Here is a 13,290-nt window from a genome sequence, read left to right as displayed (position 1 = left end):
AAAACAGCCAGTTCATAAGATCGGCAGAAAACATTTTGAGGAAGTATTTAATTAAAGGGCCCCAGGCCCAACTCAACAAAGTAGAGCTGTTGGTGATGATGATTTAATAACCACACTTTTCCAAGGAAAACCGTAGCATATAACATAGCCAATTTCCTTTAGATTACAATGAATATCTTTTGGACTTCTCTTACCTAAATTATCTCTTGGTATGACACTGTCAGCTTGTATTCTGCCTATATTCAGTCCCTTATATATCCTGTGTTGCTTTTTGACATTAACCCTGAAAGTAGCATTGATATATTGCCTAAAATATCCTTTTCACCTATTACATATTCAACTACTTGAGATACTCTATTTCCCTACAAGTGAAAATTTTCTATGAAATTTGTTTAATAATCCTTACAACTGGTATATGTATAAACAAACATATTCATGTGGATGGATCCATATGTTCATGAGTATCAAGGCATGAACATGTTGCATACATGTATATACTCATGCACAAATTTGTATATGTACATATCCGAAAGTGAATGTACCTGAAAACGAAATGTGGTTTGACCACTTTGCACTTCTGAAACTCATCTCTGGAGTTGCATTGTCCTAATTTCTTTGAATGAAAGTAGTGAAATTGCAACACAAACTAAAATTGCTTAGAGGCCTAAATTTAAAGGTAACCAGCTCAATTTAGTACTCAATTAAATCCTATTCTGTTTAATCTGTTGGCAGTTGTGCCAACCTACTTGTCAACTACTATATTCTGATTTTTTTTAACCTCACCTCAAAAATCATTCTACCTTCTCTTTATTTTCTTGAGTTCATACCAAGCTCCCTACTTGCTATTCAGTATTTCATACATATCCTTAGGGCCATGGTTCTCAAAACCTGATTTCTAGGCCTCTGGTTATTAGCCATGGTGGTGGGTGCCTGTAATCCCAGCTACTCTGGAGGCTGAGGCAGAAGAATGGTGTAAACCTGGGAGGCGGAGCTTGCAGTGAGCCGAGATGGTGCCACTGCACTCCAGCCTGGGTGACAGAGCAAGACTCCATCTCAAAAAAAAAAAAAAAAAAAGCTTCTTTAGATGTATAAATAATTCAAAGAGTGAGTCACACAAAAATGGAGATGGGGGGTGGTGAAGAATTAGAAGTATTCTCTAGTGTAGATTGATATTATCACAGAATCACAGAACAGAAAGAGTACATCAAAATCCCAACAATGTTATAATTGATGGGGTATCCAGCTATTAACTTAATATCTTCAGTGTTGGGAAACTGATAGCCATCCAAAAGCATGCCTTCCAATCATAACAATGCTGTCTCATACATCAAGGTACTAACTGTCTTCTTGCAGTTTCTACCATTCAAATATTTATCATAAGCCTAGTAGAGTGATTAATCTATAGTAGCATTGAGCCACTGACCCCTTTGAGAATCTAATAAAAATAATGGGCCCTATTCATACAAAACTACACATGAAAAATATTTTTTCTCACAATTTCAGAAAGCTTACAAGTTATGTGAAGCCCCTTCATCCACGGACCCCCAGGTAAAGACTCCCTCACTCCTGTTTTTTACTGAGTAGAGAAACGGATGAGAAATAAGCCATAGTTTCCTCCTTCAAGGACCTTACTTTCTGATAGCAAATGCATGTGAAACAGTTAATAGTAATAAGGCAGGATATGGTTAAGTACTAATCATACACTGAGAGACAGAAAATTCTACTTCTGACAACACAGCAAGACAAAACTCTTGCAAATGGCCATTGTACACTCACATTCCATAATGGAGATAAAGTCTTTGTTGAGTTCTTGTCTGATAGCACAGCACCAGGGAGCAGAAGAAGGTTCTGGTCATGGTCTGGTACATGGTACTCAACAAATTTTTAATGAATAAATAAATCACCATTTACTTATCAGTTGTTTAAAATGCTCCCTGACCTTCCTGAGAAGAAAGTTGAAAAAAACAATAATTTCACTACCTTCAAGCTTCTTTAGGAATAGCATTTCCATTCATCCCACCTCTTAATTCAAAAATATCAGTCTTTCTAAACTCAAAATAAAACTCTATGAGACATGTTTTAGGTGAGTTGGGAAAGGTTAAAAGAAATGTGTCCAAAGTTACAAAAGCGACACTACAGAATAAAATCCAGAAGGTTCTCATTCCAATAGGATCTCAAGAAGGAAGCACTGGTACTTCCATTTTAATATCTTAGTAATGATATCTTCTAACAGAGTAATTGGACAGCTTTAACAAGTGGTTAATTTTCTCTGAAATCCAGATGTTACCCTGCTTTCTTTATATGGGGAGACCTTGAAGATTGGGTAAGGAAATACCATCAAATAAGGTAACAGGAAAAATGGCCAGTTTATAATCATTTCTTTTCTTTTTTTTTTTTTTTGAGATGGAGTCTCGCTCTGTTGTCCGGGCTGGAATACAGTGGTGCAATCTCGGCTCACTACAAGCTCCACCTCCCAGATTCACACCATTCTCCTGCCTCAGCCTCCCAAGTAGCTGGGACTACAGGCCCCTGCCACCACACCCAGCTAAATATTTTATATTTTTAGCAGAGATGGGGTTTCACCATGTCAGCCAGGATGGTCTTGATGTCCTGACCTCATGATCTGCCCACCTTGGCCTCTGAAAGTGAGCCACCACGCCCGGCCCATAATCATTTCTATTTGCTTTCAGAATTGCTGTGTAATGAAACACAAAATATTTTTTTCTAACCAGGATTGTTGTTCTTTTGTTCTTCACATGCATATTATGTATTATAAGGATGGTTTTGTTTGGTGTCATTTTGTTTAAGTAAAAGGATTTTAACTGAAGGCAAAATCTTGCAAGAGAGTAGGAGTTAACACTCTACCAACTATAAGTGAAATACATAGCTTCATTTAACTCCTTATACTGTGTTTTCCCAGAAAAATCAAATGATTAATGTAATATAAAGAGGGATCAGAATGTATGCATTCAGGTCCCACCTTTACCATCCAATTATTACATGGTCTCAAATCAAATCAAATTAAATCAGACTGAGGTCAGTCTGAGCCTCAGTTTTGCCACCAGTAAAATAAAACTGATAGGATAATAAGACTTGCCTCGTTGACCTCCATGGTTGAATTGAGGTTTTTGTGAGATTATTCACATGAAGACAGTCCTTTAAAACTCTGTATCAGTGTTGAGACAATATAGTTTCACCCAGAAGAGATGCTTAGTTGGTTAAGTTGGATCTACTGGTGATAGTTGGATCTACCTCCACTTGTGTAGTATCAGAGCCTTAGGGGTCAAACTGGACTAGTGGGTATAGGAGTTAAGATCACTGCCATACATACTTTTCCTTCACCTTCAACTGTACCTCAGCCCAGTACTACTAGGATTCTAACTAGCTAAACAGCATCTGAGTTGCTCCTAATTTCATGAACATTCAAAGCTATTTTGGGGAAAGGTAAGACACATTTAATTACTTTTCCAAAGTCTGATGGCAGACTAAAAACAAGTGAATTCAGCAACTAGTTTGTTATTCAATTGCCACTTAATTGTTATTAATGTATACTACAACATAAGTATATCCTTATGACACAGTTGATAAATGAACGTGATAAAAGGGGAAAACAGTCCTTATTTTTTATTTGTTTGTTACATAAATTAACCCATTTATTATAGGCCAGTGATGTTTCAAAGAGTAGAGGAGCGTCTACTGGTCTTTCAACTCCTTCAGTCTTCTGATGGCGGACTTTACCGTGACAGTGGAAGTGGTATTGTATGTCCAGGCACCGCCGGCCACTGTCTTCATGCAGGAACCACAGTGCCAGATCCCCACAGCTCGTCTCTTCATCTTGGTTTTGCCACAGAAAGAGCAAGTGTACTTGGTGTGCTGGCTGATTTCAATTTTCTTCACCATTCTCCGGAGGGAGGCCCCATAGCGGGTCCCGTATTTACCGACGATCCCAACTTTCTTGGTACCTTTGGCCATGTCGCCGCGCACTAAGTCCGAGCCCAGAGAGCACAGTCCTTATTTTTTAAATTAACATTTACAGAGTCAGGAGAGTTCAGAAAAACAACAATTCAAAAGTGCCATCCTGAACAGGTGGCTGCTCTCTACATGCTATCTCTGAAGGGGATTTTTTTCAAAGTAAATAGAAACAAATGTTTTGGTGCATTGTGTACCAAAATACCTATCTTACAAGAAGCATTTTCCAGGATGAGATGAGTTTCTTATTAATCACAGTTTTATGACAGAGACAAAAACTGATTTTGGAGCTAGTTTAAGACATTCACTGTTATTCTATGATTAAATTACTATTAATAGATAATATGTTTAGTTACTTCTAAGATATTTAACACATTTCATTTTAAATCTGCCCATTCTATCCTCTTGTCCCCTCTTTCACCCCCGTTTGGTTTCCAACAACCTTAAGCCAAAAAGGGAGTTTGTCTCTCTTTAAAATATTCCTTTAACATCCAATAAAATATGAATGTCTTTAAGAGAACAATACAGATTGTTCTTTCATTAACTCATTTATTCAATAAACATATTTCAAGGATCAACACTGTGAAAGGGAAAAGTACTTACGAGCCCCAAGACATCTCATAATTATTCCCTGCCTCAGTCAGCCATTACAATATTTGACCTGCCCACCTGGCAAACCCTTATATGAATGCTCATTCATTCATTCAGCAAATATTCACTGAGCCCCTACTCTGTGCTGCTCACTGGCATGGTGCTGCAGATCTGGTAGTAAACAAAACAGACACTGGCCTGACTTCATGAGTTCAGTTTAAGAGAATTAACAAACGGAAACAAAAACAAAAGGTTCTACTTGAACAGGAAGAGTCAGAGAAAGACATTCTAACTTGGAGTCTTGAGGATGTAGCCTCCTTTTGCCCAAGCTACTGGTGAGTAGAGAAATGGTATAGATTACAAGAGAAAAACGTCATTAGATGTGCAAAAAGGAACCACCTCATCACTGCTTCATATCCATGTTGGCTCAAAGTATGAGCTAAAAATACAATCCAGAAGTTTCTTCCTTCCTCTAGGTGTGCTTTTTCGCCCTATAATAGCTCACAGTGACTTTTTTTTGAAGGGAAGTATTATGCTATAAATGTAAAGATATGACTTTAAACACAAATGTACAAATAAAAGCAGCATTCTAAATAACACAGGAGAAAATGTGACATCTTCTCTAGTCCAGTATTTCCCCAAATATGGTATGTAGACCACTGAAAGACATGAAATTATTTTAGGTGGTACATAGATAAAGCTTTCTTCATAGTTATGTGTTCATTTTAATGTGTATCAGAAAAAAAAATACCCTGAATATAAAAAACATTATTTCACTGATATTTGGGCTTAGTATGAGGCTGAAGTAGGTAGCACTGTAATCATTTACTTTATGTAGCCCACAAGAATTACAGGGGCAGGGCTCAGGCATGCCTATGAATGTTTTCAGCCTTCTGCCATGATTTTAGAGCCACACACAGCATAAGTGCTATTAGTACAAGTATACTAGCAATTGAATCTCACATCCTGTTCCACGTGTATTGCTGCAGTCTTGTCTGGGATAGGCCATTTGTTACTGGAAACAACAATAGTTCCAGAAACAGACTTGGGAAAGGCCTCACTGGCTCAGTTTAGGTCATGTGCCCATTAAAGCAAACATTGTGGCCAGTGGGATGAGCTTCTTAAATTGGCCAGGCCTCAGCTTCGTTGCCCTCTCTGCAATCTGGGGTTGGGGGTAACCCTACCTAAGCCATATGGATAAACAATAGAGGAGATGTGGTTCCACAAAAGAAAACAGAGGGACTGCTCCACATTTGTATAATGAGGATAGTATCTCTTAAATCATGGTACTGAGGTGAGGATTAAATTTAATAAAGTATATACTGCCTGATGGATACAATGAGTGGCCCAAAATAAGTGCTCAACAAACTGTGGTACTAGGAGTAATAATAATTTTTATTATTGTTTGTAAATAGGATGATTTTTGTTGTTGTTATAGTAGTAATTTTATGAAACAGTTTTAGGATCATATTTGTTATCTTAATTATTTTATTAGCCTATAAGTGAAGGATAATTATTTGAATATAATCTTTGCAGAGCTATTATGTAAAGGTGGCACTTCCTCCAATTATATGCTTAGTTTGTTTATTATCTCCATGCCTAATCAAGGCACTCTGAATTACCACAATAAAATTTTCTATATCTCACCAAACAGCTTTTTGCTTCACTCTTAAGTGACACATAGTTTAATCATGACATCATCTTAAATAATTACTGAACCAATAGTGTTAATAATACTACATTTGCAACAATAAATTGCAATATATTTTTCATAGAACCCATATGATTTTGTGAGTTAATTTAGTATGAAACTTACATGAGTTTCAAAATTAAAAGTGGTGATATTAAAAAAACAACAATATCAGCAGGAACTTAGTAATGTTGCTACAATCTTTATTTTTTAAACGTATATAATGTGGTTAGGAAGAAGAGTTAAACATGAAGACTAAAACATAACCAAATAAAATCATTTATTCCTCTTTGGATCAAGAATGTTACTGTGTGTATCCTTTAAATAATGCAGTTGAAGATTTATGATAGACTAGTATAAATTCAAAAGTTAACCAAAATATTTACAGTAAAACAATATATGAATAACATATATTTGCTTCATAATATTACGAGTAAAGACTATCATCAGCCGGGCGTGGTGGCTCATGCCTGTAATCCCAGCACTTTGAAAGGCTGAGGTGGGTGGATCACCTGAGGTCAGGAGTTCAAGACCAGCCTGGGCAACATGGTGAAATTCCGCCTCTAGTAAAAAAAAAAAAAAAAAAAAAATTAGCCAGGCATGGTGGCGGGAACCTGTAATCCCAGCTACTTGGGAGGCTGAGGCAGGAGAATCACTTGAACCCGGGAAGTAGAGATTGCAGTGAGCCAAGATCGTGCCATTGTACTCCAGCCTGGGTGACAAGAGCGAAACTCCATCTCAAAACAAACAAAAAAATTCATCTATTACGATTATTGCTGAGTGTGGTGGCTCACGCCTGTAATCCCAGCACTCTGGAGGCTGAGGCGGGCAGGTTGCCTGAGGTCAGGAGTTCAAGACCAGCCTGGCCAACATGGTGAAATCCCACCTCTACTAAAAATACAAAAATTAGCCAGGTGTGGTGGCACACACCTGTAATCCTAGCTACTTGGGAAGTTGAGGCAGGAGAATCGCTTGAACCCAGGAGGCAGAGGTTGCAGTGAGCTGAGATCGCACCATTGCACTCCAGCCTGGGCAACAAGAGTGAAACTCCATCTTAAAAAAAAAATTATTATGAAAAATTCATAGGCAATATAAAGCACTGAATAAGTTTCTTCAGTATATTGGGTCCTCAGCAAGATATACAATATAAATCATATCAATTTTAAAATGTAGATATGGTATATTTATTTTACCTTCATTTGTATAAAACTTAACAGAGTTCAAGAGAAATAAGACAAAGGTAAGTGAAATATTGTCTAAATATCATAAATTAAAAATATTCTAGTTTACAGTCCCACCAACAGTGTAGAAGTGTTCCTATTTCTCCACATCCTCTCCAGCACCTGTGTGTACATGTACCCTAGAACTTAAAGAATAATAATAAAATATATATATATATATACACATTCTAGAATAGTCACAGAGGAATTTAAAATCCTAGGACTAAGTGAGGTAATAACTTCTGATATTAAAAAACATAAAAGTGATTGCCAAAAGAAACAAAGAATTGAGTTTACCTTAAAGTTACATCCTATTCAGACTGTCAAATAAATTAAATGATATATTAGCAGAAATGACCAGATTCCTATCTACACATAGTGAAGGCAGCTGAAAAAGCTCCCTGGGGACAAAGCCACTTCTGTTTGTGGCTTTTTTATGTTCTAGTGCTTCCTTACACTGAATCAGTTTCTTACAAAAACATCAAAGACCAAAATGCATATCTATAGTATATACTTTAGTAGAAATATAAATGCATGTGGCTTTCTACCAAAAACCTCAAATGAATTAAGAGAGGCATTGGGGTTTGCTTTTAGTAAAGAACTATGAGTTCCTTTTTCTTAGAGTTTTTGCATCTATATTCATGAGGAATATTAGTCTGTAATTTTCTTTTATTGTAATGTCTTTGTCTGGTTCTGGTATCAGAGTAATGCTGGCCTTATAGAATGAAGTCAGAAGTATTTCCTTCTCTTCAATTTTCTAGAAGAGAAATGTTATTACTTCTTCCTTAAAAGGTTAGTAGAATTCTCAGTGAAGTCACTTGGGCCTGTCATTCTCTTCATGGAAAGTTTTTTAACTATAAATTCAATGTCTTTAATAAATATATGATTATTCAGGCTATCTATTTCTTCTCGAGTAAGCTTTGTTAGTTTGAGTCTTTTAGAACGAATTTGTCCATTTAATTTAAGTTGTTGAATTTATTGGCATAAAGTTATTCAAAATATTCCCTCATTATCCTTATTAATATCAGTGTAATCTGTAGCACTGTAACTTCTCTCATTATTGATATTGGTAATTTGTGACTTATATTTTTTTCCTTATCATTCTGGCTAGAGATTTAGCAGTTTTACTCATCTTTTTAAAAACCAGTTTTTTGTTTCATTGATTCTACTGTTTTGTTTAATATTTCACTGATATCTGTTCTGAAACATTCTGGTATGTTATTATTTCCTCCCTTTTTCATACTTTGAGATTCACTTACTCCTCCAGTTTCCTTTCTTTCCTCCTTCTCCTTTCTTCTTCTTCCTTCTCTTTTCCTTTTTTTAAGAGACAGGGTCTCACTGTACTGCCCAGGCTGCAGTGCAGTGGCTATTCACAGGCATGATCACACGGTGGCCTCAAACTCCTGGGCTCAAGTGATCCGCTTTCCTGAGCCTCCTAGGTAGGTGAGATTACAGGCATGCATGACTGCATCTAGCTTCTTCCAGTTTCTTAAAATGGAAAGTTAGGTTATTGATTTGAGACCTTTCTTTAATGCTATAAATTTTCCTGTAAGTACTGTTTTATCAGTATCTCACAAATTTTAGTATATTTTCACTTTCATTTAGTTCAAAATATTTTCCACATTCTCATTTGATTTCTTCTTTGATTATGGTGACTTAGAAGTATGCTGTTTAGTTTTTTAAAATTTGGAGATCTTCCGTACATCTTTCTGTTGCTTATTTCTCATTTACCACCATTGTGGTTAGAGAAGATACTTTGTACGGTTTTAATTTTTAAATGTGTAAAAATGTGTTTTATGGCCTAGAATATATGCTTGAAAAGAACATGTATTCTGTACCTCATGAGTAAGGTGTTCTATAAATGTCATTTAGGGAAGTCTAGTTGATAGTGGTTTTCAAGTCATTTATATTTTTACTAATTTTCCATTTACTTGTTTTATGAATCACTGGGAAAGCAGTGTTGATCATTCCAATTATAATTGTGGATTTCTCCTTTAAATTCTGCAGTTTTTGTTTTATTCATTTTGAGGCTGTGTAATTAGGTGCATAAATGTTTGAATTGTTATTTCTTCTTGATGAATTTCTTCTTCCATCATTATGAAATTACATTCTTCATCCTTGGTGATAGTCTTTGCTCTGAAATTTACTTTCTCTGATATTAGCCACTCCAGCTTTCTTTTGATAAGCGTTAGCATGGTATATCTTTCTTCATCCTTCTACTTTTAAACTCAACTGTGTTTCTTGTAGACAGCATATATTTTTTATTGTTTTTCATTCAATCTGATAATATCTTCCTTTTAATCAGAGTGTTTATCCCATGTACATTTAAGGTTAACCTTTGATATGGTTAAATAAGTCTAACATCATGCTATTTATTTTCTATTTTTCCTATTCTTTTATCTCTTCTCCACTTTTTCAGCATACTTTTGGATTATTTTTATTATTCCACTTTATCTCCTTTGTTTATTATCTATAACTTTTGTTTTGCTATTTTAGTAGTTGCTTTAGGGTTTATAGTATACATCTTTAACCTATCACAGTGTAACTTCAAGTGATACTAGTTTATATAGAAGATCCCTAAATTATATACTTCCATTTCTCCCTTCCTATTTTTTTGGTTATATATTTACTTATGATATGCTGTAAACTCCACTTTGTCATATATTTTACTTATAATATTCACTCCACAGCATATTATATGGTTGGTGCAAAAGTAATTGTAGCTTTTACTAACAAAAGTGATGGCAAAATCTAAAACCCGAAATTGCTTTTGCACTAACCTAATATTATTTGTTGTCTTTTAAAGAGGTTTCAATAATAAGAAACGTAGTTGTCATTTCTGCTGTTATTTCTTTCGGTAGGTACCTATTTCCACTGGTGCTATTTTACTTCTGCCTGAAAGACTTTCTTTAGAATTTCTAGTAGTGTAGGTCTAATGTCGATAAATAATTCTGTCTTCTATGTGTGAAAAAGCGATTATTTTGTCTAGATTTTTGAGAGAGATTTTCTCTGGGTATAGAATTCTAGGTTGATGGTATTTTTCTTTTGGTATTTTTCAGATATTGATCCAGTCTTATCATCTGTAGCATTTCCAAAGAGAAATTGGTTTGAATCCTTATCTTTTTTCTCTGTACATAATGCATCCTTATTCTATAGCTGTTTGTAAGATTTACTCTTTATCATTGGTTTTGAGCAGTTTCATTATAATGAGACTTAGTGTAGTTTCCTTCAAATTTCTTGTGATTGGGGTTCACCATTCATATGGTTTGGCTCTGTGTCCCCACCCAAATCTCACCTTGAATTGTAATAATCCCCACATGTCACGGTAGGGACCTGGTGAAAAGTAACTGAATCATGGAGGTGGGTCTTTCCCATGCTGTGCTCATGATAGTAAGTCTCATGAGATCCGATTGTTTTATGAAAGGGAATTCCCCTGCAGGAGTTCTCTCTTGCCTGCTGCCATGTAAGACATGACTTTGCTCCTCATTTGCCTTCTGCCATGATTGTGAGGCCTCCCAGCCATGTGGAACTGTGAGTCAATTAAACCTCTTTCCTTTATAAATTAACTAGTCTCAGGTATGTCTTTATTAGTAGCTTGAGAACAGACTAATGCAACCATGATCCTTGGATCTATGGATTTGTAGTTTTCATCAAAATTCAACATTTTTATTACTATTTCTTTATTGACCCTTATTTTTTTCCTGATTTCTCTTTGTGAACTCTAATTATACATACATTAGCTGGCTTAAAGTTTTCCCTTGCTGCTCTTTATTTTTAAGCAGCTTTATCGAGATGTAATTCGCATACCATGAAATTCATTCACTTAAAGTATACATATTAATGGTTTTTAGCATATTCAGAAAATTACACAACCATCGCTACTACATAATTTTAGAATGTTTTCATCACTGAGAAATCCCATACTTATTTCATTAGTTTTCCATGGATACCACAACAAATTACTCCAAACTTAGTGGCTAAAGCAATACAAATGTATTATCTTAGACTTCTAGAGTCAGAACTCTGAAATGGTCCCGCTGGGCAAATACCAAAGTGTCTGCAAGGCTGCATTCCTTTCTGGAGGCTGTTTAGAAAGACTCATTTCCTTGCCTTTCCTAGTTTCTAGAAGGCACCCACATTTCTGGTCTGATGACCCCCCTTCCTGCATCTGCAAAGCCAGAAACACTGTATCTAATTATTAACATTTCTCTCTCTGACCAAATCTGGGAGAGGTTTTCTAGTTTGAAGGATTCATGTGATTAAATATTCAAGCGGATAATTCAAGATAATAATTTCATCTCAAGACCTGTACACTTGATCACATCTGTAAAGTTCTTTTTGTCATGTAAGGTAACATATTCACAGGTTCTAGAATTAAAATGTGGACATCTTTGGGGACTACTCTTCTGCCTACCACACCCACTAACAGAAACTCCCTCATTCTCCCCCTTTCCCACTCTGGGCAACCACTAATTTACTTTGTTTTTATAGATTTGTCTATTCTGGACATTTTATATCAATGGAATTATATAATACCTAGTCTTTTATGCCTAGCTTCTTTCACTTAGCATGTTTTCAAGGTTTCTTCATGTTGTAGTATGTATCAGTACTTCCTTTCTTTTGGATAATATTTCATTGTATGGATATGTCACATTTTATTCATCAATTCATCAACTGATGGACATTTGGGTGGTATCTACTTTTTGGCTTATGAATAATGCTGCTAAGAAGATTAAATTTTTATGTGGACATATGTTTTCATTTTTATTGGGTATACAATTAGAAGTGGAATTGTTGTACTGTAAGGTATATTTAATTTTTTGAGGAAATATCAAACTGTTTTCCAGTTTGCTGGTAGGCAGTATCATTTTATATTCCTACCAGCAATTGACGAGGATTCCAGTTTCTCCACATCCTTAATAGAACTTATAATTGTCTGTCCTTTTTATTATAGCCATTCCAGTAAGTGTAAATTGGTATTTCACTGTGGTCTTGGTTTGCATTTCCTTACTAAGAATGCTGAGCGCCTTTATAGGTCATTGCTGGCTATATGTATATCTTCTCTGGGGAAATGTCTATTCAGACCCTTTGTCCATTTTTTAAATTGAGCTATTTGTCTTTTTATTATTGAGTTATACAAGTTCTTTATATATTCTGGATACAAGTCCCTTAACAGGTATATAATTTTAAAATATTTTCTCCCAATAGGAATGCTTTTACACTGTTGGTGGGAGTGTAAATTAGTTCAACCACTGTGAAAGACAGTGTGGCAATTCCTCAAGGATCTAGAACTAGAAATACCATTTGACCCAACAATCCCATTACTGGGTATATACCCAAAGGATTATAAATCATGCTACTATAAAGACACAAGCACACGTATGTTTATTGTGGCATTATTCACAATAGCAAAGACTTGGAACCAACCCAAATATCCATCAATGATAGACTGGATTAAGAAAATGTGGTACATATACACCATGGAATATTATGCAGCCATAAAAAAGAATGAGTTCATGTCCTTTGTGGGAACATAGATGAAGCTGGAAACCATCATTCTGAGCAAACTATCACAAGGAAAGAAAACTATACACCACATGTCCTCACTCATAGATGGGAATTGAACAAGTACCCTTGGACACAAGGCAGGGAACATCACACACCAGGGCCTGTTGGGGAGTTGAGGGCTGGAGGAGGGATAGCATTAGAAAAAATACCTAATGTAAATGATGAGTTGATGGTTGCAGCAAACCAACATGGCACATGTATACCTATGTAACAAACCTGCACATTGTGCACACGTACCATAGAACTTAAAGT

The 13,290-nt window shown here is 35.7% G+C and overlaps 1 protein-coding gene and 1 long non-coding RNA gene across 2 annotated transcripts in view; both read right to left on the bottom strand.

Moving 5' to 3' along the window:
- Positions 1-13,290, bottom strand: part of LOC105525414 — a 104,327-nt gene that overhangs the window by 67,997 nt on the left and 23,040 nt on the right. The gene's annotated exons all lie outside the window — the stretch shown is intronic.
- LOC105525411 (putative 60S ribosomal protein L37a) lies at positions 3,632-3,972 on the bottom strand. Its single transcript, XM_011961022.1, has one exon. The coding sequence runs from the start codon at positions 3,970-3,972 to the stop codon at positions 3,694-3,696; it is 279 nt and encodes a 92-aa protein (XP_011816412.1). The 3' UTR covers positions 3,632-3,693.

Source organism: Colobus angolensis, unplaced genomic scaffold (genome assembly GCF_000951035.1).
Source record: "Colobus angolensis palliatus isolate OR3802 unplaced genomic scaffold, Cang.pa_1.0 Scaffold531, whole genome shotgun sequence".
In the NCBI taxonomy this organism is placed as follows: Eukaryota; Metazoa; Chordata; class Mammalia; order Primates; family Cercopithecidae; genus Colobus; species Colobus angolensis.
Note: the sequence above shows the minus strand (reverse complement) of the source record. Positions and strands in the feature narration are given on the sequence as shown.

What these genes read in the sequence shown, in the direction of transcription:
- LOC105525411 (XM_011961022.1), bottom strand. Translation starts at nt 3,972, where the DNA reads ATGGCCAAAGGTACCAAGAAAGTTGGGATCGTCGGTAAATACGGGACC.